General features: G+C 55.1%; 1 protein-coding gene across 1 annotated transcript in view; it reads left to right on the forward strand.

Moving 5' to 3' along the window:
* Positions 1 to 1,418: 1,418 nt before the first annotated feature.
* Positions 1,419 to 24,768, forward strand: part of PPP1R9B (protein phosphatase 1 regulatory subunit 9B) — a 43,758-nt gene continuing 20,408 nt past the window's right edge. The window contains exon 1 of the mRNA XM_074979262.1: positions 1,419 to 3,148. Coding sequence (XP_074835363.1) covers positions 1,748 to 3,148 — 1,401 coding nt within the window. The 5' untranslated portion in view covers positions 1,419 to 1,747. The remainder of the gene's footprint in view (positions 3,149 to 24,768) is intronic.

Consider the following 24,768-nt stretch of genomic DNA (forward strand, 5'->3'; position numbering starts at 1 on the left):
ACTTGGCTGCTCTGTGCCTCAGTTTCCCCTACTGTCTGTCTCTTTAGCTTGTGAATTCACTGATGTCTGCCTCTTGCAGCATAACTGTACAGTGAGTAGCATGGTAGGCTCTGAGCTTATAAACAGAGGGGTTATTCTTGATTGACATGGGGGAGTAACAGAGAGGAGGAGCCAGGCCCCCAGGAGTCAAGTGGCATTTCGCCACGGATCCATTTCGCCCCTTAAAGCTCTCCATTCGGAGGTAAGGCTGTGAGCTCCCTGATTTCTGCCCCAGTGGGCCCTGGAGAGCCCTCTAGGTGCCTGCGGAATGGACACAATCCCATAGCACTGACGGGCTATGTCAGAGTCAGAACATTTCTAGGGGAGAGTCGCTAGGCACCCGAGCAGTGTTCAGGGAAGCACTGAAACCACAGGCCAGCATCTTCAGACTCGTGGCTAATGACAGGTGGCCAACACTGGGTCTAGAGGCCTGATTCTGCCAGCGAGCCAAGACACAGCCTCTGCTGTGAGTGCCTGGACAAAGCAGGTCCTTTGTGGCCAGGTGCCTGGTAGCCTGATTTGCAAAGGAGGTGAGTGCATGCAGCCCCTCAAGGCTCTATTGCAGCGTGTTTCTCTGAAGAGGAGACCTCAGCAGCAGCTTCACGCGGCCTGTCTTACAAATGTTGCAAGGAACTGCAGCAGCACCTAAAACCTGCCCCCAGCCAGCGCTTGGGGGGTTTGGTGTAAAAAGACAGGATTGTGACAGCTTAATAGCTATTGAGCCAGTGCATTGAGGAGTGTGCTGAAGTCCTCCCTCCCTCTCTGGGACTGCTGCTCCCCAGTTACGATAGGCCCCCGCCCAAACACCCCTGGAAGCGCTGCCCCAGCCCCCTCCCACAGGGTGAAATGGACTGGGTCTCCTGGGTCAGATCACCAGGGAAAGGGAGCCTCTGCCTCGAGCCACACAGGCCCTTGAGACAGCACTTGTGCTGCGAATGACCAAGAACTCTACCTTGTCCCCGGGGCCCAGAGCTGGGGCGATTGAGCCTTGTTGGCATGGGGGGGCGGCCCCGGGGAACGTGGTAATGGGCTTTGAGCAGGAAAAGCAACTCTTCCCCCGTGCAAAAGGCAGCTGGAGAACGGGGCTGAGTTACAGAGTTGGCCGAGGTTTTAATAACTCTTTACGTAATTTCTTGGTGTCCTGGACCCTTCCTGCTGGGCATGGGGGCGATTAGCTCAGTGGCCTGGAGCCTTTGTGGGGAGGGCCGCGGACGCGTAGCCCTGCCACTCCTCTCCTGCCGGCCCAGGCGGGGAAGGGGAAGAGGAAGAGGAGGACTGCTCAGCCGGTCTCTCTAAGACCCAGAGGGAGCCGGGGCCGGGGCGGGAGGCTGTGCCGTTTGCAGAAGGGCAGGAGCCTTCGGTCTCCATCACCAGCCATTCAGGCGCAGCAAGAGGGAGAGAGGAAGAGGAGGAGAAGGGCAAGAGGGGCGGGGGAGGGGATCTCCTCACCGGCTGGAAATGGCCTGAGCCTGTCCCTGAGGAGACCTAGCGTGGTCTGGGGCGCGAGGACCAGCCGTGCCTTCTCCCCGCAGCGCCCCAGCCTGCCCCCGTCTCCTCTGCACAATGCCAGCTGTCCAGCGCAGCTCCTGCCTGTGCTAGGGATGTGAGCCGGGCTGTCAGGCAGGGCCATTGCGGGGAAGCCGAGCAGCCAGACAGGCCGAGTGAGGCTATGAGGTGTGGGCGACCGGTGAAGACTCCTCGCTGAACCATGATGAAGACAGAGCCCCACGCCTCCAGCCCTGGCAACAGCAACAGCAGCAGCAGCAGCAGCGGGCTGAGGAGCCCCTCTCCCCACCGGAACGCCTACGAAGCCGGGATCCAGGCCCTGCGAGCCACCAAGGATGCCCTTGGAGCCAGTGAGAGCGATGAGGCCAAGAAGGCCAGGAACAAGAAGTACGGGTCCAACGTGCACCGGATCAAGAACATGTTCCTGCAGATGGGGACAGCCCCGCCAGGCGAGGCCACCTGTGACCTGGCCAAGGGGAAGGAGAAGCCTGTCCGGCTCTCCTTGCCCAGGGCCAGCAGCCTGAATGAGAACGTGGACCACAGTGCGCTGCTGAAGCTGGGGACCAGCGTGTCCGAGAGGGTGAGCCGCTTCGACTCCAAGCCGGATAAGCCACTCTCCAAGCTCCAGGAGACCCGCAAGATCTTTGAGAGGAGCCTCCAGGAGAAGGAGACCACCAACAAGCTCCTGCTGAGGAAGGAGAGGGCCGGCTTCCAGGACAGGAAGCTGGATGTGGTGGTGAGGTTCAATGGCAGCACAGAGTCTTTGGACAAGCTGGACACGGAGGCCGTGTCGCCCACTGTCAGCCAGCTCAGTGCTGTCTTCGAGAAGGCCGACCTGCGAAACAACCTGCACAAGACCCCCAGCAAAGTTGGGCCTCTCAACTCCAAGATCATCAGCAAGAGGTCCCGGGTCTTCCTGCAGGGCCCGGAAGGGGCCAAGGCAGAAGTCCGGGCAGGCGATGGGGCTGCTCTCCAGGTCCGAGCCAGGCAGCTGGAGGGTGACAAGGCCCAAGTCAGAGTGGCTGCTGGTGGCCCGGTCGCACCCCAGCCCGGCGAGAAGGATGCCATGGGCCCATGGGCCCAGAGCATCCAGGAGGTGCGGAAGATCAAGCCGGTGGAGGTGGAGGAGAGCGGGGATGTGGAGCAGGAGCAAGAAGCCACTGAGTGGGTGGAGCAGCCGGTGGCCGAGCAGGACAAGAGCCAGAACTCTGCCGGCTTTGTGCCTGGGCCTGACAGGGCTGAGGTGATCCAGGCTGAGGTGACAGTGCATGTGGCCTTGGAGAACAGCAGCCTGGCTGCTGAGAAATGCGGGCAGACCCCTGAGGCGGCTGCCTGCCCTGAGGAGGAGGGCAGGGCCGAGGGGCAGGAGGAGGCCGACCTGGGCGATGAGTCCAAGAAGGAGGACTTCTCCGAGGCCGATCTGGTGGACATCAGTGCGTACAGCGGGCTGGGGGAGGACTCAGGGGGGAGCGGGCTGGATGAGGACGAGGACGCCGATGGGCTGTATGAGCCTGAGTCCGGCTGCGTGGAGATCCCTGGCCTGTCGGAAGAGGAGGAGCTGGCTCCCAACCGCAAGATCCAGTTCAGCACAGCTCCCATACAGGTACGCTGGGCATCCCTGCAGGGTGGGGATAGCTGGGTGGCCACCCCCAGCCCATGGAGCCCTCCATCACCTGCCTGGGGAGGTGCGAACAGTTCTCGGTGGGGGTGGGAGGCCTGGAGCATATGCTGAGGAAGTGTCAGAGCTGGGATCAGATGCCAGCAGTGCCTGCCCCGTGCAGCATGCCCCAAATTATCTCCCAGTGAGCCTGTGTCTGGTTAGGGCACGATGCCATCTGTGTTGGACTCTAAAGCTGCGTCTACACGTGCACGCTACTTCGAAGTAGCGGCACCAACTTCGAAATAGCGCCCGTCGCGTCTACACGCGTCGGGCGCTATTTCGAAGTTAACTTCGACGTTAGGTGGCGAGACGTCGAAGTCGCTAACCTCATGAGGAGATAGGAATAGCGCCCTACTTCGACGTTGAACGTCGAAGTAGGGACCGTGCAGACGATCCGCATCCCGCAACGTCGAAATTGCTGGGTCCTCCATGGCGGCCATCAGCTGGGGGTTTGAGAGATGCTCTCTCTCCAGCCCCTGCGGGGCTCTATGGTCACCGTGGGCAGCAGCCCTTAGCCCAGGGCTTCTGGCTGCTTCTGTGGCAGCTGGGGATCTATGCTGCAGGCACAGGGTCTGCAACCAGTTGTCAGCTCTGTGTATCTTGTGTTGTTTAGTGCAACTGTGTCTGGGAGGGGCTCTTTAAGGGAGCGGCTTGCTGTTGAGTCCGCCCTGTGACCCTGTCTGCAGCTGTGCCTGGCATCCCTATTTCGATGTGTGCTACTTTGACGTGTAGACGTTCCCTCGCTGCGCCTATTTCGATGTTGGGCTGAGCAACGTCGAAGTTGAACATCGACGTTGCTGGCCCTGGAGGACGTGTAGACGTTATTAATCGAAATAGACTATTTCGATGTCGCAACATCGAAATAATCTATTTCGATGTTGGCTGCACGTGTAGACGTAGCCTAAGTGTGCCTTGCTGTCTGTGCCCAGCACGCTGTCCACATGCGACCACTGTGAAATGCAGCCACTGCTGGGGTGGCTGAACAGCATCTATCTAGTATACATTAGAACGAGCCAGCAGAGCGAGCCCCTCAGCAGGGCAAGATGTGCCATGGGGCTATCAAGAGCTGGGTCCAACTGCATTTAGGGTCTGGGTTTGCCACCCCAGCCATGCTGTGAATTGAACTGGTGATTCCAGGGAGTATAGGTATGTGGGGTTTGGGGTGCTAGCTGTTCAGCCGTCCCCATTTGGTGAAACAAGTAGGACCGGCCTTTCTCTTCTGCTGGCAGAGCGCCGAGTGGTTTCAGACACCACCTGCCTGCCCGGTCCCCAAAGCCAAGCCAGGCATGGGCAGCTGCTGGCCAGATAAGCCCACCCTGGCATTTCAGGCGGCTCTGACAGCACATGTGTTTGTATGTGCCTGGACCACGTGGCAGGGCGCATGCAGGTTGCTGGAGTGACGGGGTTCTGAGCAGTGTGGGGCAGGGAGGCATCCTGGAGCTCCCTGGGTGTGGATCTGATGGGTATCCCGGGAGCCTGGCTCTGGGCAGGGATGGATGGCCCCAGGGTAAGGAAGAGGTCAGGGTGCTGGCCAGGAAGGTGAAGGGGAGAGTACCAGCTGGCTGACCTGTGTCAGGGGAGGTCTACCTGTTCACATCTGGGCTTGTCCCCTGCCCCTGCTCTTCTTCAGTCTTATTGTGGGCCCACACAAAGGGGCTACAATCACCTGATGATCAGAATCTGGTGCCAGATTCCTCTCTGGAGTTCCACCAGGGGCAACATTTGGCCCAGTGCCTGTGACGTGGGAGTGGGGCCAGGAAGGGCTCCCTTGACGGGGTGGAGAGTGGATGGATGTGTGTGCATATGGGCAGGTGTCCTCGTGCAGCAGGGTGCCTAACTGACCCTCTGCCTTCACCCTACCTCCAGGAGATGGGCGTCTGGCCGCTGGTGTATCCCCCTGGAATAGGTGCAATATTTCAGCAGCCACTCCCCAGCCCCCAGCTATTGTTATGCTGCTGCTGAAGTGTGGGTGGTGACTTCTCTGCCCACCTGCGGCCTGGGGTGAGCCTGCTGTCCACTCAGCCCCTTGCCCAGGAGTGAGCTCAGTGCGTGGATGATGCGCGAGCCATTCCAGGCTGGTCTGACTCTGAGGAGCTGGGAGTCAGTCCTTGAGAGGCTCGCTGGCAGGAGGCAGGCCATGCTGTTATCCATAGGCATGTGTGGCGGAAGGGAGAGCTGTGGGGTGGGGGACTTGAATCTGGTGTCAGGAGAGTCAGGTTCCATGCCCAGCTCTGCCAGTGACTCGCTGGGTGACCTTGGCCAATTCACGCCTCTCTCTGTGCCTTGGTTTCCCCACTTGCAGAGCAGGCCACCAGGCTACCAGCCTCCTGGCAGGGTTGGAGGTGGGCCAGTTAGCTGGTGCTGCGGAGTAGGACACATTGCTGTCCTGCTGGGAGTGTGGGGCTGTCACAGGAGGGCAGTCAGGACAGATTTGCCCACTTAAAGGAGCAGACTAGAAAGGCACTAAGCCTTTGCTTGTGTGATGAGCTGTGCCCAGGATGAGAACTGGGTGTAGATGAGCTGAGCTGAGCTGGGTGTACTTAGTGCTTATCAGTGTAGGAGGCTGGGAGCACACAGCTGTGGTTTGTCTTGGCCTGGTGGGTGGTGATTTTTGGTTGTACCCCTTTTCTCCATGCAGTGAGTGTCATGGGGTTTACTAGGTCTCTTAGCCCATTGCTGGCCTTATGAAACAGTGATCTTTGTAAAAACTCCACTCTCCCTGTGCTGGGCTGACTGAGATCAGCACCCTGCAGTGCCAGGCGCTGTGTGTACACAGAGGGAGTCCTTGCCACCAAAAAAAGCTCATGCTCTAAATCGACACAACAGGAAACTCAGACTTGTCCATGGTCACCCAGCAAGTTGGTGGCAAAGTCCAATCTCCTGGGCCCCAGTCCAGTGCTTTGACTCTCTCTCCACTGGGTGACAGCTGCCTTTTGTCCGTTGTCTGGTGTGTCTCAGAGCTGGGCTGGAGTGTAGTATGTACTCCCCTTGTCCTGTGGGATCGCCTTGGGAGGCTGGGAGCCCCGAGGAGAAGGCACTGCAAGGCAGTGGTAGGGAAGAAGTGGGTGGCTCCCTGGTGTCAGGGCGCTGCTTATCGCTGAGCTGTTGCGTCCATCTCCCCCCTCACTTGGGTGCAGCAGAAGTAAGAAAGGGGAAGTCTCAGAGCAGCCCTGTAGATTCAGCCTGACCCACATGGGGTGAGGAGAGGCGTGACTGCAGTCTGGGGCGGAATTCAGGGTCGGAGGGAGAAGCGTACATGGTGCCTGGCCGGGCAGTGCGGAAGGAGGGAGGTGCCTGGTGGCCTGGCAAATGGGTGCGGGGTTCCTCTGCTGTCAGTCCACATGTCCCTAGGTGGCCAGGCTGGAGCTGACAGGGCCTGTCCGGGCTCCTGACTTTAGAGGGTCCCTGGAGCTGTCTGCGTTGGATGGCCCATGGCAGAGGAGCAAATGGGTCTTGGGTTCTGTGCGGCCTCTGCAGTACAGCTGTCGGAGAGGTGGTGGCCGGGACGTAGTCCATTCAGAGCCATTGCCCCTCACAGAGAGGACAGTTGTGCCACTGGGGACCAGATGAAGCGGGGAAGCTCCAGCACCCCAACGTCCTACTGCAGTGCCAGTGATCCCTGTGCCAAGCCCTGGCCAACGGGCATGAGGCCATGAAGCCAGGGGCAGCTGCTGGACTCCTGGGGGCTGTGCAGCTATTTCTGGGAATTAGCTGCTTGCTTGCACTTGTATTCCCCTCGACTGGATGAATAGCAAGTGCTTTGTCTCTGAGTCTGGTTATTTATAGAGACGCGTCCCCGATTCCATCGCTGAGTCAGTTGGATCACTTCTCTCTATGCCAGGCCTTGCTGGGGTAGGGTCGCTGCTGGGCTGTGTGTGTGAGGGACTCTGCAGGCCAGATTCTCCTCCCCAGGCACCAGCACAGCCAGGTTTTCCAAAGAGTGCAGCCTGGAAGGTGCTGGGATCCTGTGGACAGGCTCCTGGCTATGGGTGTGTCTGCTCCTGGGGGAAACCGGCCTGTTGAGTGCCTAAATGAGGGCAGAGGCCTTTGGAAATTGGCCAATTGTGGAGCTGCGCCCTAGGAAATCAGACCCCAGGACTGTGATTGGGGGTCTGTGTTTTAAAACCCGTTCAAACTAGACCACATGGACAGCAGAAGGAGTTGAGTAGCATTGAGCATGTAATGTTGTAGGGCCTACCAAAACTGTTAGCTGGTGCGTTTTTTGTCATTGGTGTGCAGGGGCATCCGTCAGCACATCTGGAGGGTGGATGAATTCTGGACCTGGAGTCTGTCAGAATCTCTCTTATGCAGGATGCGCTGGGAGCTGGGCTAGGCTGGACTTTTTGCTGTAGCAGCATGCCTCTAAAATTCTCTCCCCTGCCAGTCGCCCAAGGGTCTGGGAGCCCGTTGTGCATGAGCAGGGAATAGGAGGGAGGGGCTGCATCTCCCTCCTGTCATTCTCAGACCTCCTCACACCTGGAAGTACCTCCCCACCCACTACTTCTTTGAAATCGCACCAGGGGCTTCATACATGGGCCCAGTGCCCCTCGCTGGTGATCAGTGAGGTCACCTGCAAACCTCCCTTTCAGACAACTGGGGGTCTGGAATGCAAAGGAGGCTGGAAGCACAGCCCAGTGGCAATGGTGTTATATGTAATATGGTACTTCTAGAGGCCCTGTTATGCTAGGCCCTGTACATACTAGCCCTGCCTCAAAGAGCTTTGCAAATCAGTCTGGCCAGCCCAAGGATGGGAGACAGGCGACAGAGTCGCAGAGGGAGGAAGCCTCCGGCCCATGTCAAATGACGAATTAATGGTGGCAATGAGACTAGAGCCCAGACGTCATAATCCGGTGCCCTCCTGCCCTTTGGGCTTTGCCTGTTGTTTTCACTCCAGCGGCTTTGGCACACAGTGTCTGCGGGTGCCCCAGAGGTGTGATTGCGGCACGGGGAGTCATTCCAGTGCTAGCATCAATCGAGCCAGCCCGGGTGCTGACAGGAGTGCCAATGCCGCTGGCTGGCAAAGTGGGTATGTACTGCACCCCTGGCAGGCTTGTACCCAGGCTTGTGTCACCAGGCTATTGCTGCTGCTGTTACCAGCCATAGCTCTGTGAAAGCTAGGGCAGCGGTGCCTGCCCTGGCTAGGATCACACCGTCGCTTGTAGCCAAGGTGCTCTGCCGGTCGCCAGCCCTGCAGTCCCCTGCTCGAGGCCAGAACAACCCAGCTGGGTATGCACTGATGTGCCGCTAATCTTTTCCATCCAAGTGTGAAATAAATTTTTATGTGCACCCAGGCATGTGCAAATGTGCACCACCAATGGAAACGCAACACCTAGCTGTGGGTTCTCTGCTAATCAGCTGGGCAACAGCTGAATTTCTCCTGAGTAGCTGCACAAGCTCCCAGTTCTCAGGAACTTCAGTTGGTTCTTATAGAGCTACTGTGGTCACACATGGCACTGCTGATGGTGCACAGGGCAGCAAGAATGTGTCTGCCACTCCCATAGCTGTGTGGCTCCCAGTCATGCTGGCAGAGCCTGCATGCCCAACGGTTGCTCAGCGAGCAGAGATGGGGATTAAGGAGCTTGTCCTTTTCCTGTGCAGAACCTTGCTGTAACATGGGCCTGCGGAAGAGGCAGTCGGGGTTCCATGCACACTAAGTTCAGCTCTCTCCTGCTCCCAGGGGACAGTAGCAGCATTGAATGGGGCAGGCTGTATAGAAATGTGAAGGATGCTGTCTTGGCCAGTGCAGGGATTTGAACAGGACCTCCAGGCGTAGCCACATAAAAGGCTGTTGCTGCTGCTGTGCCACCCTTATAATTGCGGGGCAGCCTGGCAGGCACCCGTAACCTTCACTGGCCAGTGCCATGTGGAGGACAGAGCTGGGAGGTGCAGGGGCACTGTTCTGTTGTCATAGAATCCTAGGACTGGAATGGACCTCGAGGTCATCAAGTCCAGGCCCTGCCCTCATGGCAGGATTAAGCACCATCTAGATCATCCCTGTTAGATATTTATCCAGCCTGTTCTTAAATATCTCCAGTGATGGAGATTCCACAACCTCCTCAGGCAATTTATTCCAGTGTATGACCACACTGACAGTTAAGAAATTTCTCCTAATGTCCAACCTAAACCTCCCTTGCTGCAATTTAAGCCCATTGCTTTGTATCCTGTCCTCAGAGGTGAAGGTGAATAATTTTTCTCCCTCCTTTTTGTAACACCCTTTTAGTTACTTGAAAGCTGCTATCATGTCCCTCTCAGCCTTCTCTTTTCCAAACCGAACAACCCCAATCCTTTTAATCTTCTCTCACAGGTCATATTTTCTAGACCTTCATTCATTTTAGTTGCTCTTCTCTGATCCCTTTCCAATTTATCCACGCTTCCTAAAATGTGGCAGAGTAGAGCAGAAGAATTACTTCTTGTGTCTTGCCGGCAACACTCCTGTTAGTGCATCCCAGAATCACATATGCTTTTTTTTTTTTTTTTTTGCAAGTGTCACACTATTGACTCATATTCAGCTTGTGGTCCACTATGACCCCTACATCACTTTCTGCAGTACTCCTGCTAGGGAGTCACTTCCCATTCTGTATCTGTGAAACTGTTTTTTACTCCATAAGTGAAGTACTTTGCAGTTGTCCTCTTTGAACTTCATCCTATTTTCTTCAGACCATTTCTCCAGCTTGTCCAGATCATTTTGAATTCTGGCCCTGTCCTCCAAAGCAATTGAAGCCCCTTCCAGCTTGCTAACATCTGCAAACTTGGTAAGCATATTCTCCGTGCCATTGTCTAAATCATTGATGAACATATTGAACAGAACTGGTCCCAGAACTGACCCCTGTGGAACCCCATTTGTTATTCCCTTTCAGCTTGACTGTGAACCATTAATAACTATTCACTGAAAATGATCATCCAACGAGTTATGCACCTATGTGAGAGTAGCCCCATCTAGGTTGCATTTCCATAGTTCACTGAGAAGAAAGTCATGCAATACTGTATCAAGTGCTTTACTAAAGTCTAGGTATACCACATCCACAAGGCTTGTCATCCTATCAAAGAAAGCTAATTGATTGGTTGGGCATGATATGTTCTTGACAAATCCATGCTTGCTATTACCTGTCACCTTATTATCTTGCAGATGTTTGCAAATGTATTCATTAATTGTTTGCTTCATCATCTTTCCTGGCATTGAAGTTAAGCTGACTACTCTGTAACTTTCTGTGTTGTCCTTATTTCCCTACATTTGCCCTTTTCCAGTCTTTCCTGACTTTCGTGACTTTTCAAAGGTGACAACAAATGGCTCAGATACCTCCTCTATCAGCTCCCCGAGTATTCTAGGATGCAGTTCATCAGGCCCTGGTGACTTGAAGACATCTAATTTTCTAAGTAATTTAATTTTTTCTTTGCCTATTTTAAATTCTTGACCTACACCATTTCCAGTAACATTCACTGTGTTAGGCATCCAGTCACCATCAAGCTTCTTGGTGAAAACTGAAACAAAGAAATCAATAAGTACCTTTGCCATTTTTACTTTTTGTTATTGTTTCTCCATCTCCGTTGAGCAATTAGCCTACCCTGTCCTTGGTCTTCCTCTTGCTTCTAATATACTTCTAGAATGTTTTCTTGTTTCCCTGTATGTCTTGAGCTAGATTTTGCCTCTTCCTCTACTGCAGAGACCCCAGTGGGATAGGGTGTGAGACGAGCCCTCTCCAGGTGACTGGTGGTGCATGTGGCTGGGCAGTTTGAGCTTGTTTGGGCTGAGTGGGGAGAAGGTGAGGGCTTGTTGGGTGCATTCCACAATCAGCTGGCAACATCGTGTTCTTCTCTCTGCCATGCACCACTCCCCAGGGAGCTTTGGTACAAACAGTTTCCTCCCCAGACACTCCAGATACCTAGAGTACCCAAGGGGAAGGGAGCAGAAGGAGCGGATGCAAGGGGATGAGCCACTCCATGTGCACAGAAGCTGGCTGTAAGGAGAGAATTGGCAGAGCCTCTGTGTACTCTGCACGCTGCCGCTTGCTGCGAGGGAACAGTCATGTCATGCCCAAGTACTGGCACCCACCCCCCTCTGCCAGCAGAAGGCTTCATGTGCTCAGTGGCAGGATGGGGCTGCTGAGTGGGGGGGCTGCTCAGCAAGCGGAGAGGGGTACAGTTGACATGAGGGGCTTTTGGACAGGGTACAGACAGCTGTGGGAGGGCTGGGCTTGGGCCCAGTTTCTGCCTGGGGAGGGAATTGTATTGGGGTGCAGAGGCTGATGCATTGGTGGGATCAGAATTGTGAATCTGCCTGGGAAAAGTCCGGAGCCTTGCATTAAATATTTTCCCTCTCACACTGGTACCATCTATTAGGGTGCTCCTAGCTGTTCAGGAAGCACTTTCCTTCCACAAACTGTTGAGGCCCTCAGAGAGCAGGCAAGCACTTGCTTTATTGATGGGGAAACCAAGGCAGGGGTGGTCAACCCCTCTGCTCAAAGTCACCAGAGAGACAGGGTTAAAATCTGGGTCTTTTGTGCTCAGACTCTCCCCACCAGTGGTCAGTTGCCCAGCACGTTGTCCCCAGGCAGATCCCAAAGGGCCATGCTTCCATTCCCCGTCGATCTCTTTCAGCCATGCTGAAGGAGGTATGATTGTAGCTGTTGTTTGTGTCTGGAACATTCTGGGGGTCTCCTGGGGCACCCCCTTGGATGACAGCAGGGAACGGTGCTGGCGCCGAGTGAGACAATCAGTTGTCCTGGTTGGCAGCTGCACTGCTGGGCACATGGTAGCTCTGGCCTGCTGGCAGGGCCAGGGCCAGTGAGAAGTGGGGTTCCAGGTTCCTGCCTGAAGTCTAACCCAGTAAATAGTAAGGGGTCAGGTGAGGGGGGCTCCTGTTGCTGGGGGTCAGGGAAACAGGAAGTTGCAGCCTCACCTCCTGGCAACACAACAGGCCCAGGGCTGGCCTGTTGTCTGAGCCACTTTAGAAGTATCATTGCCCACAGCAGCCAGTCCGACTCATTTGTGTCTTGGCTCCCTGGAAGGGACATCTGGCTCTTTCCTTTGCCTGCCCACCCCGAGGGGTGCAGCCACTGTCCCTCCTGCCCCATCCCTGCACTTCCTGGCAGGTGTAGAGGGAAGGCCAGCTGGGCCAACAAGGTGAGTAACTGTCTGGGCTGAGGCAAGGCCGGGCCACAGTGCAACATCCATGACGGGCAGTTGTGCAGCTGTGTTCCTTGGGACTCGTTGGTCTTCCATACCTTGCAAGCCACCAGACCCTAACCAGTGCTAATGGAGGTGCCTGTAGGGTTTGGCTTTGATCGTCCTCATTTCTGATTCCCCTGCATGTGATCCAGAGCTGCTGATGGAGACAAGAATCACTTGTCAGCTTTTGCAGCTGGCTTGGGGCCTTGCTGTCTTCATGGAGGTGGCTCTGTGGCCCAACACGGCGGCTTGGTCTGTGGCCCATGTCTTGTTGGCCAGCCTGGCTGGGCCGGTGGCAGCACATATTGCTCTGGTTATTAATCGATAGAAAACTCAGTCCCTAGTTGCTACCATCAACAGCCTCCAGCTCAGTGCTCGCTTGGCCAGACGGGACCTGGCCCAAGAGGGTTGCTACCAGCCACTGGGGCAGCATTGCAGAAGGTGCTGCAGGCTGGTCAAGTGTGGTCCTCAAGCCAGCATCCTGCCAGTCAGTGTAGCCCTTTGTCTCATGCCCTTTGTTGGGTGGAAGAACTAGAGGGGCCAGATGATTTCTCAGAGTGTCTGCAGCTTGTGCGGCTGCCTGTGGTACTCCTAGAGGCCTGCTCCACCTGAATGTGCCAGTGGATTGGCTCTCAAACCACCTGGGCTGGGATCTGTACAAAGGCCAAGGGGCATAGGGCCCTGAGCTGCCCTGGGATTTGATGGGGGATTTTGGTGCCTTTGGACATTGCAGCCAAGGTTCTGGCCCTCCCTGTGACCCTGATCTGCTGGGGGTGCTGCACATGTTCCTGGCCCTCACGGTAAAGCAGGAGAGAATGGCTGACTGACCTGCTCAGAGCTTGGCTGGTGGATGTTTGCGCAGGGCTCCAAGAACCTTGTGCGGCGTGACGAATGGAAAGTGTGACTATCTGCAGTGAGGAAAGGTGGGATAATCCACAGGCTGGGAACTGAGTTCAGAACTGTCCAGGAGAGTTGGGCCATAGGGGAAAAGGGCTCTGGTTCCCTCAGCACCACAGACGGCTCCCGTGGAATGGGACCACGAATCCAACAGAGAGGCCTCAGGCATCCATCTCTAGAGGTGGCTCATTGTGGCCTTTGAGGTGTGAGCCCTGTAACCCTGTGATCATCCTCTGCCCAGTGTATCTGTGTAGCCGCCCATTCCCAGGGTGCCCGAGCACCTCTCAAGTGCCCCCTGCAGGCTGCCAGGCCTGTTCTCACCATCTGTTACAGGAGAAACTGAGATGCTGAGGTCCACTCCAATTATTCGAGGTATTTAGGTATTGTACTGCCTATCTGATTTAGGACCCTGGATCTCATTTTCAAAATGTATTTAGGCTCCTAAGTGCCTGAATCCCAATTGAAATGGAGACTCAAGCTCCTAAATCAGTTGGGTGTTGGGACACTGAATGCAGCAACTCTTCCATACCTTGGAAAAATTTAGGTGACTTGCCCAAGGTCATTCAGAAAGCCTGTGGCAGAGGAGAGAACTGACCGCTGGTTTCCAAGTCCCAAGCTAACCAATGGGACATCCTGCCTGGCAGATGAATGCTCAGGGGGATTAACTCTGTGGCCTCCTCGCCAGCTGAGCAGAAGGCAGCCAGGCCCATTGGGGGATGGCTGGTGTTGGGACCTGCGTGTGCTGGGTATTAGAGGGCTTTGCGCTGTATCCCATGACACTGATCCCAAATACTCTTTCCTTCAGTGGGTTTAGCTGAGCGATGTTATCCCTTCTTCCCCTTGCTCCCTAGGGCTGAAGTCCTCTCTCCAGGAAAGGTAGACAGTTATTGGAGACTCCAGTTGGAAGCCCTGCTGTGTGCTGATAAGCCATCTGCTTCGCTGGCTTCCCAGTCCGGTGAATGTGGGGGGTCTGGAGGATGTGGAGCGGAGGATATGGCTGGTTGCCCTTGCCACCAGAGAAGAGGCTGATGCACCTTTGCTTCAGCCTGTGGAACTTTTGGAAGAGTGCATGTGCCTTGTGCAGTGAGGGTGCCCCGAGATGTGGCCTGTTGCTGCCCTGGCTGGCGGAGCTGCCTGTCCTGCAGCCCAATCCCATGCTGAATGGATGGGATGGCTAGCCACATTGCAGACTGAGGCCAAGCTCAGGGTTTGCTGCACAGGCAACCTCGGCGGCTCTCTCAGAGGGAAAGGAAGTGAAAGTTGATTCCCGATGGGGGCTTTGGTCTAGCCTCTCTGTGCAATGGGGCTGGCAGGGCTGCACGCTTGGCTTGGCTGCCCTTCCACCATGATAGGAAGGGACTTCAGTGTGACACCCCCCAGCTCCTGTCCAGGGCCAAAGTGCGGAGGTGAGCGGGGCCTCTGCTGAGCTCAGGGGGGCATGGCTGCCCTCCGGTGCCCATGCTCCTTCAGGGCTTTGCAAGTGGAGATGGGTGAATCCTCCACCAATGCCATGGGGGCAGCGCTTGGTGTCTGCATGAGTTATACTCCAGCTGAGAGTCACCCCGTCATTTAGGTGGGGCAGGATGGCCTCAGAGCTCCAGCAAGGATGGGGAGCAGTGTATGACCCCCACCATCTGGGGTGCAGGGGAGGAAACCATCCCTGCCATGATCAGAAGAGAGCCAGCCATGTCCTGGTGCAGCTACTCCAGAGCAGGGACATCTGTAGTGGCCCAACTGACAGCCATACCCTTCCCTGGCACTGTTACCTTCCAGCTTTGGGGTGTGGGGCTCTGTACTCCTGAAGGGAAGCAGAGGCCCCATACAGAAGCTGCCCCATAATGAGAGTTAATGGGACCTACAGTTTGCTGTATTATATGAATACACAGGCCCAGCTCCAGTGGGTGTCTGCTTTTATCTTCTGGCTTTGAACAGCCGGTGAGATCAATACTGCTGCTCTGGTCTATTGTGTGTATGTGGGGGTGGTTATTGGGGGTTAAATCCTATCTCTCTCTCTTTTCTCTTCCTTTTTCTGCACACGCGTGTCCTACTTAGTTCATCTGCTTGTTTGGGACCTCAGAGTAAAGCAGGGCAGCATTTGAGTGGAGGTCTCCTTGAGGTCATGCAGTTAGACTATAAAGAGCCTTTCCATTGTAAAAGCCCAAGGCCAGCAGCAGGCAGCAGGATGAAGTTCTGGACTGATGCAAACTCTTAGAAACCCTTGATTAAAAAAAGCAGTTTCCTGCAAAGCAAAACAACTTTTCCTTATGGGTGGGTGACCTGCGAGCAGCTAGGGGCACGTGGTCAAGGACTTCCATGCTGGCAGAAAATGCACGTGGCAGAAAATGTTTGTGGTGCCAAAGGTAATGCCTGGACTGCATCCTTGCATTTATCTTCCAGTGATCGGTGCTTGCATGCCTTGCATCACCCATGCCTAATCCTTGCACTTCTGTCTCCATGGCTGGCTGCTGTTTGGGCTGAGTACGGTGCCTGTTCCCTTTCCTCCACACACACCCTGTTCCGCACACTCCCCTGCCTCTGGCACCCACTGCGAAAGGATGAAAGTGAAAATGTGCTCCCCAGGGTAGTCTCAGTTTGTTGCTGGTTTCCCTGGTGACTGCATGGAAACTGACCAGCACAAAGGCAGCAGGAAAAGCTGGACCCCTTCCTCCTTTCATCTGGCAGGAAAGAAGCATCTGCCCCAAGTTCCAGGGCTTTGTGACTCCAAGCAGCAACTGTCTGTGATGTGTGAGAGTAGGGAAGTGGGCAACATGGACTGCAGCAGAGATACCCTTGCCGTGGGCTGTTAGCTATAGTCAAGTCTGTGCCCCTTGCTCCATTTCTTGACATAGCTCATTTGCTCTAAATGTTAAGTGTACACCAAGCCAAATAATTACAATAATTGCAGCAAACTAGGGTGTGAATTTACTGAGCCCTTGCCAGACGTGGACTGTCTGTGCAGACCTGGTTGATGCACATGCACCCTTTGCTGCCGGTTGAACCTCTCTAATCTGTAACACTCTCATCCAGCAACACCCGTAATCCAGCATGTTTTCAGTTAGCCAGACAACCTCAGGGGTACGGCCAAGTTTCCCATGATCCCGTAAAGTTTGTTTCCAGTCACTGGACCTGGCTCTCAGTGTTCTGTGCTATTATTTAGCTCTAATTTACCCCAAATGCCTTCGAAGAGCCCAGTAAACAGTGAAAGGGTTAGTAAAGCTGCTAGACAATATTGACTCCTGTCATCTGGCAAATTCTCTCATCCGGCACCCGTCAGGTCCCAAGGGTGCCAGATGGGTGAGGGTCATTGTACACTTTAATCTAGTTCTCTTTGAAATGAGACTAGTCTAAGTATGTTAACAAATGATTCGTGTGCATCAGCTGGCTCTACATGGACAGGCCGTCCAAGGCAGGCTACTGCAAGGCAGATTCATGCCTTGGCTTGCTGGGAATGGGTTGCTCGTGTAGCCCCATCAGTGCAGGGGTCGGCAGCCCTCAGCACACGTGCCGCTTCTGGCACATGAGCCGATGTTCAGTGGTGTGCAGCAGGAGCTGAGCCCCACCCCTCCTCGCCCTGCGGCACAAGAGGCGGCCAGAGCCCCTGCAGCAGTATGGGAGTGGGACTGGTGCCCCCACCAGAGCGCCTGCTGGGGCATGGGCTGGGGATGGGGCCCCCACTGCAGAAGTCGTCGCCACAGTGGTGGGTGTGATGCTGTCAAGGGTTAAAAGAATGACTCAAAAGGGAGTTTTCTCAGGAACTGTGACAATATGAACCAGGTTTATGGATGTGTGCGGTGACTGAGTGGAGGATTATGGGGATTTTTTGTTTGATTTTTTTGGATTTTTCACTGATCTTTTTTTGGTGGTTTTTGTTTATTTTCAGGGGGCTTGCTCAAGTGATCCCAAGTCTGGGGCTGGGACTGGAGCCCCAGCCATGGCACAGGACTGGGGCCTGAGTCAGTGCCCCAGCTACCCCTCTGCAGCACAGCTAGGCCTAAATGCCTGACTGAAGCCCCTGAGAGCTAGAACAACGTGCCTGGCTTGGCAGCATTGGTTTGTCATGGTTAGGAACAGGCCAGCTTGGCAAGAATTGAGCAGCCCTTCTGCTGAGGGCGTATTAGTGAGTACTCCAGACTTAGGGGACTTACAGCTCCTTGCTCCTGTAGGTAGAGCCCTGCAAGCAGCACAGCTCTGCATCTCTGTTTGTTTATTAATGTAGCTGTGGTAAATAGGACTATTAATGACTGGGAAACACTGGCATTTGGGTTGTACATAGAGGTCAAAAGATCAAATTGCTGCACTCTGCCTGGGAAGGGTTGCTGACCACATAACCTACCGGTCAGTGTGTGCCATTGGGGCCCTCGCTGTGCCTGGCCTGCAAAGGCCAAGTCTGGTAAGTCTGGTAGAGCCCAAGGTAGGGGATGTGGGTGCTTGAGCTGAAGCGATAGCAGCTCTGGCTTTTAGCCCTGCCTCCATACCCGGGAGGTTGGCCAATCTGGCATCTTGGTGGAGGCAGAGAGAACTTGAAAACATGACCACCAAGGCCTAAACAATAGGAAGGACCAGTAGGAAGCAGCTGGCTGAGCTGTTTGGGTGGAGAAGAGGGTAGCAAGGAACCCCTGCCTTTCTTCCAAAAGAAGCCACCAGTTGCGGACTTGGTGTTTTGTTTTACCATGGGCATTTGCACGGCCCATTGAAGCCCTCAGTCCTGCAAGATACCAGAGCCCTAGCTTCATTGCTGATAGTGCTTTAACCCCAATCCCAGACGCTGTTCTGCCAAGGAACTTTCTTTCTCCTGTCAGCAGCTCTGTGAGATGCTCTTCACCTCTCTGTGCCGCCTTCCCTGTCCCATGCTGGCTACAGCCACGCACGCGCACTGCACAGTGGGCGGAGGCCTTTGCCTTCCAGCAACCTGCTGCGGATGAAGGTCTCTCTGTGCGCAGAGAGTGGAGTTTATGTGGGTCCTGGCAGCCAGTGAGAGAGTGGGCAGTGTGAGAGCTCCCCCAGCCCCATGTTCAGGGGCTGCTGTCTGTGGCGTCATGGGTGGAATTGGCAGCTGCTGAGCTGGGTCTCAGAGTGCAGAGAGGGAAGGGGATTAATGTGGAGTCTATGGCTCAGCTGTGTCTGTTGGACTGTATGCAGCTAGGAGCTGGGCTTGCTGACTGGAAGGCGTGTTAGGTACCAGCAGACACATGAGTGACCATGTGTACAAATGTGTACATGCATGAGCATGCATGTGAGCGTACACACACCTGTCTTTGTACACACATTTATGAATATGTGCAAGTTTTGTCCTATTACACTGCACACCTACAGGTGTACATGAGGCTCCTGAGGTCCCTTCCAGCCCTATGATTCTGTTATGGGGGGAGGGGACAGAGGATTGGGAGGTGGGAGGGGCTGGGCTCTCAGAGGCAGGCTCTGGTCGGGAGACTTACCTGGGTGACTCTCCGAACAGCCGGGAGCCTGGATGAAGGGGCAGGGTGCTTCAAACAGGAAGCGCCTATTGGCCAGAAACCAGCCAACAGGATTGTGCTGCGGGCAGGGGCAGCATGAGAAGCCGCTCCTCCCCTTCCGGCTCGCGGACAAACAGGGCTACGTAACCCCTTTCTGAGCAGTGTGTGGGTGTGGGGCAGGCGGGGTGCCTGCCTGAGGCTTTCTGCTGCGCCCATGGGCCGGATGGAGATTCTGCAGCCTCCTGAGGCAATTTATTCCAGTGCTTAACCACCATGTCAGGAAGCCTTTCCTAAACCTCCCGTGTTGCAGTTATAGCCTATTGCTTCTTGACCCATTCTCAGTGTTGGGGAGAACCATTCATCCATCTCCTCTTTACAACAATCTTTTAAGTACTTGAAAGTGGCTGTCATGCCCCCCACTTTAGTCTTCGTCTCACAGAGTAAACGTGCATGGTGCATTTCCATCTTTGCTAGCACGTTGTTTTCTGGGCCTGGCATTGTCTTTATTATTGTCTGGACTTTCCCCAGTTTGTCCACCTCTTTCCTGACGTGCAGTGCCCAGACCTGGACACACTACCCAGTGGAGGTCATATCTGTGCCAAATAGAATGGAAGATTTGCTGCTTATTTCTTGCTTGCAGTGCTCCTGATGGAGTGATGCTGGCTTCTTTTGCAATGGGCATTATCCTGTTGACTCGTATTTCATCTGTGATCCTCTACAGCCCCCAACCCTTCTCTGCAGTCCTCTCTTCTAGACAGTCATTTCCCCATGGTATCTGTGCCTCGCATCATCCCTTCCCGAGGGCAGGGCTTTGCATTTCTCCCTTTTGAATTCCACCCTATGTATTTCAGACCATTGCTCTAGTTTGTCAAGATCATTTTCAATGCCAGTGCTGTCCTCCAAGCCCTTACATCCCCTCCCAGCTTGACATTGTCCACAGACTTTATAAGAGAACGCTCTGTGCCAGTATTCAGATCATTCACAGAGCTCCTGAAGAGAACCTGACTCAAGACAGACCCTGCACCCCAATCCCCTGCCCCAGGTCACAGCCCAATCCCCTCACCCCAAACCTCTGCACCCTAGTCCTCTGCCCCAGGTCACAACTACCTCCTTCACCCAAACTCGCTCCCCATGCCTCCCGTACCACAAGCTCTCTTGTGCACCCAACCTCTATCCCAGACCTGATGCTCCTCCACTAATGCCCCCACCCATCCAAAATTATAGCCTACCCCAGTGCAGGTAATATTGAGGCAGGACTGGACTAGATGGCCACTCGCATTTCTCTGGCTCTCTGTGTGCACACTCGTGCACGTGCAAGCACACGTGCGCACAGATGATGATTCAGGCCCGTGTTAGAATCCATTCCTAGATCTCTGCTGGAAGGGCTGCAGCCAGAGTCCATTCCAGTCAGGCACAAAAATCCATCTCAGGTTCTTCCCAGAGTATGGATAGTAGAAGTGGCTCCTTTGCTGACCCTAGTCTGCTCTCCCTGCTGGACGCATACAGAGGGGAATCCTGGCCTGGATTCGTGTGCTTTCCTCAGAAGGCTGCCAGGCACGACTCCCGTGCGTGCTCCACCACGCTGACAGCTGTTAACTCCCCAGCTGGGAGCCATGGCAGCTTGTGTGTGGGCTGGGCTGCTGGTACAGCCCGCTTTGTTTCGTACATTCTCAGGATCGGGAGGGTCTGCAGTGCCCAGAGCTCTTCCCATCCTGGGAGAGGGTGGCTGGCAAGTGACAGGTCTCCCCCAGTCTGCAGGGCAGCCGTGTTGCTGCTCTGTTTGGGCTGCTTGGGAGAAAGAGCTTAGCCCTGGCTGCCCTAGGCCCAGCTCAGAGTCTGTGGTCTGCTGGGCTCCTGCTCTCCCCATAGCTCACTGAGGATAGGGGGGCCAGCATGTGGGTGGCAGAGAGCTGAGTAGCTGTTGGTTGTTTGGTGGGCCCTGATTTAGTGCCCTCAGAAGGTATCAGAAAGTCTCCTAGTGACCTTGGATCAGCCTGGATTTGGTGCTTCCCCAGCTGGAGGCTGGGCTCCATTGCCCCATGAGAGGTAACAGCAGTGCCTGGCCCCGTGTAGTGAAAACCACCTTTGTGCAATTCCCTGTACCTCCACTTCGTGGAGCAGCTCCCCCCCATCAGAATGAGGCTTGGATGCCCACTGGTATCACAGTAACTGCCCGATGGTCACATTGATGGTCACTAGCGAGCCGGGATGGGTACGAACCTGCATCTCCCGGCAAACGACCCCAACCTACTCCCTGCCTTCTGATTGTAACACCAAACCCGCCTCCTCCAGGGGTGCCATGCCTGTACCTCCCCAGGGAGGAGCAGAACCCCTGGTGGATAGGATGATCCCTGCTGGGAGTCACCCAGCCATGGCTATGAGTGTGGGAGAAGGGGAAGCTGCCAGGTATCCGGCTGAGAACAGAAAGTCCCCATGGCTAATGCTTTACTGAGAGGTGGGGGAATCCCCATCCCTAGAGGTTTGTAAGTCCTGGCTTGACAAAGTCCTGGCTGGGCTGATTTAGTTGGGTTTGGTCCTGCTTTGGGCAGGGGTCTGGACTCAGTGACCTCCTGAGGTCCCTTCCAGCCCTAGGATTGTATGAGTCTGTGGCCAAGGCCCTATCAGAAATGCACAGGGACTGTGAAATAAGTCCTTCCCTATGCAATCTGATGTCTCTGTGTTCCTCCAAGCACCCCACCAAAGGGTGCTTCTTACCCGTGTCTGGGCAGGGGATGGACAGGACCTATCCATCCCTTGCAGACTCTGCTGGCAGTGGAAGAAGGGGGACAGACCTGACCCACCTCTACTTCTTAGAACCTCCCCAGCTCCAGGAAGCTCACAGTTGCTGCCTTCATAGCAGGGAAAGAGGGTGGCAATCCTATGCCCCCTGCAACAGGTCTGTGCCCCCATCTCTTTTTGGGCTGGGAAGCCAGTTACAACACCATGAAATATGAGGATTAAGAGCCGAAAACGTGAAATTGACCAATTTGCAAATCGTATGGCTGTGAAACGGTCGGTGCTGGATGGTGACTTTGGTAGTACCCTACCCGTGGTTGGGGAAGGGCGATGCCCTGGGACTGGAGAAAGGGTTGTCTAGATGAGAAAATACCAGTCCATGTATCTGCCTGCCTCAGCTTTTTATCTGTCTAGCTCTCTATCCCCACATGTACCCAGCTTGTGGATCTCACACGCCGCCCCTCATCCCCCTCCACCACCACAGCAGTCTGCAGATCTCAGGCATGCTGGGTATCACAGTTGCAGGCACCGCGCTCTCCCCACCCCTCTGTCTCTCGCACTCGCGCCAGCCTGTAATCGAGCTCCGGAAGCTGTTGCTGGAGAAACGGAGCATGAAAACTCTTCCCTGTGAAGCTCAGGACAGTGTTAATTAATCTGCCAGCATTGCCATCTGCCTGCCACCATCCAGGCCTCCCCAGCACCCGTGTCACCTGCAAAGCCTGGGGGCTACACATGTGGCTTGTTGTGTCCTCCCTTCCGCATCCTGCTAGCTCCACTAAGGCTGCCTGGGATCCCCTGCAGGATGAGAGACCCAGCCACAACCTCACATCGCCAAGATCCACAGATTTAATTTCAAGGGGAGGGATCAATGTTCCCTTCAAATTTTCCATCCAGGTGTGGAATAATTTTTGTTATGTGCACTAAGGTATGTGCTGATGTGCACCACCAGTAGAAACACAGGCTGCCGCTGTGGGCGCTCTGCTAATCAGCCGGGCAGCACTTGAATCTCTCCTGGGTGGCTGCCCAAATGCTCAGTTTACAGGGAACACTTGGAGGGATCCCCTTCCATCTCCATCCCTTCCTCCCACCCTCTGCCATCCGTCCCTTGCAGCATCTTTCAGTTGATGCTGTTCCAGTTTGGCTCCACCCTGGCCCCTGCCTGCTCCCACTCCACCCATCCACACACAGCTCTGGGCACAGACTTCTTCTGGGGGTTCTGTGGCTGACAGCCAGTAGCATTGCTGGAGAGGGCAAAGAGCCTTTTAGCTCAGGCTGGCTTGTGCAAAGCTCTGAGTAGCTGTGGCACCATGGGCGTGGTGGATGCTCATTGGGAGTCTGGGGAAAGCTCAGTTGGACTCTTCCTGCTGTCCTGAATTTTGCAGTGCTGGTGTGGCAGGCTGCCTGAGATGATAACAGGCAGAGAGAGTAGTTCCCGTGGGGACTTCCAGTGTGCCCCCTGACAGGGCCTGGGTTCTAGTCCTACATCTGTCGCTGCCCAGTTCAGCTGCTTTGGTGAAATCACATCCTTTCTATGCAACGTGTCCATGCTCCATCTCACCCACCGTCTACACTGAGGATGCAGCTGCACTGCAAAGTCGAGGTGGGGTCAGACATCAGGTTGTTAAATTGGTTTAAAAAGGCAGTGTAGACACAGCAGCCTGTGCTATCCATTCACCTTCAGTCCCACATTCCCCTTTACATTTTGGCTACAGCTGCTGAGCTGAGTTGTTGTGGTTCCCCTGTTTTAACCACAGGAGCCAACCCATGTGGAGAACAGGTCTTATTTTTTTTATCCGGGGGTGTATACAGTGCCCTGCACAGTAGGAGCCTGAGTTCAGCTGAGCTTGGACTGACTTTCATTCTGTAGCCCTATGTTTCCTAGCACTGGGGGATCTGCTCTCTCTGTGTGTACGGCTCCTAGCACTGGGGGGTCTGTTCTTTGGGTGCGTACAGCTCCTGGCACTGGGGGATACAGTTTCTGGGTGCGTACAACTCCTAGCACTGCAGGATACAGTCTCTGGGTGTGTACCGCTCCTGGCACAGTTGGTCTCTGTCAGGGTCTCTAGGTACTACTGTGAGTTAAGTAATAGTATTTTCAGTTCATGAGCCAATTGCTGAATTGACACTTGCACTGGGTCTCTGCCTTCCAATCTGGCACTACTGTCAGAATCAGTGAGGGCCAGCACAGCCATGGGTGCTGCTGGCATCCAGGAGTGCACTTGGTGCTGGCAGCAGAATGGCAGAGGCAGTGCCAAAGCAGCTCATGGAAATGTTTCAGGCCTTGTTTGCCCCGGGAGGTGTCAGAAGCAGAGGTGGGGGCTGGGAGTTGGAGATAAGAGGTATTTGCTTCAGAGTCATTCCATTCCACCCTGTAATGCACCGGATGTGTCCTGCCTGCAGTGCAAGCTGAGCAGTGGGTGGCCAAAGGGGGTCAGCTGCAAATCACAGAGCCGACAACTGCGTCATCCAGCCTGCCAACCCAGACAGCACCATGTGGGTCAGGCGCCCACCTGAATTCAGAGCCACAGAGGATGCTTGAGCAGCACTTTCAGGGCAGGGGTTTGCGTCAGGCTGCAGATGGGGAATAGGGGGGTCTCCCCCCCCACAGGTCTAGGGTTCCCTCTAATTTTTTTCCATCCCTGGGCAGAATAAATTTTTCTGTGTGCACTGACGCTTGTGTGCACCACCATAGAAACACAGGCTGCCGGCTGGGGGCTCTCTGCTAATCAGCTGGGCAGCACCTGAGTCTCTCCTGGGGGCTGTCCAAGTGCTCAGCATTCAGAGAATGCTGTCCAGGTCTTTGCCTCAGAATGGGATCAGCGTCTCTGAGATGGATTCCCACCTGCCCCTTGTGATGGTTCCCTCTGGATCCAGGCACTGTGGAGATGAGATCGGGGGAAGGTGGGGGCTGTGTTGGGGGCAGATTTAGCCCCTGAGTCCTTAGTGGAGGGACTCAGTGCATGTTTCTTGCCCTCCAGCCAGGTGCTTGGAAGCCCAGAGGTTGGTAGAAACATCTGGACAGGTGGCTGGACAGTTGATTTCTATCTGCTCAGTCTTGTGGCTGTTCGAGCTCATGGTGTCTGTGCTCAAGCGGGTAAATGGTTCCATCAGCCCCAGGGCACGGCCTCGCTGGTTCGCCCTCAGAAATGTGCTCTTCTGCCAGGGGCACCTGTGCCTCCTGGGACGGATGCCAGGTGAGGTGTTGAAGAGAGTATGACCTTTGCGGCCCCACATTTGCAGCATGATCAGCCTGCTGGCGTTGCTAAACCCACCAGAGGCTCCCAAGCAGCCAGTCAGCCCTGGCCCCTGGTG

The sequence above is a fragment of the Carettochelys insculpta genome, chromosome 28 (genome assembly GCF_033958435.1).
Source record: "Carettochelys insculpta isolate YL-2023 chromosome 28, ASM3395843v1, whole genome shotgun sequence".
Classification (NCBI taxonomy): Eukaryota; Metazoa; Chordata; order Testudines; family Carettochelyidae; genus Carettochelys; species Carettochelys insculpta.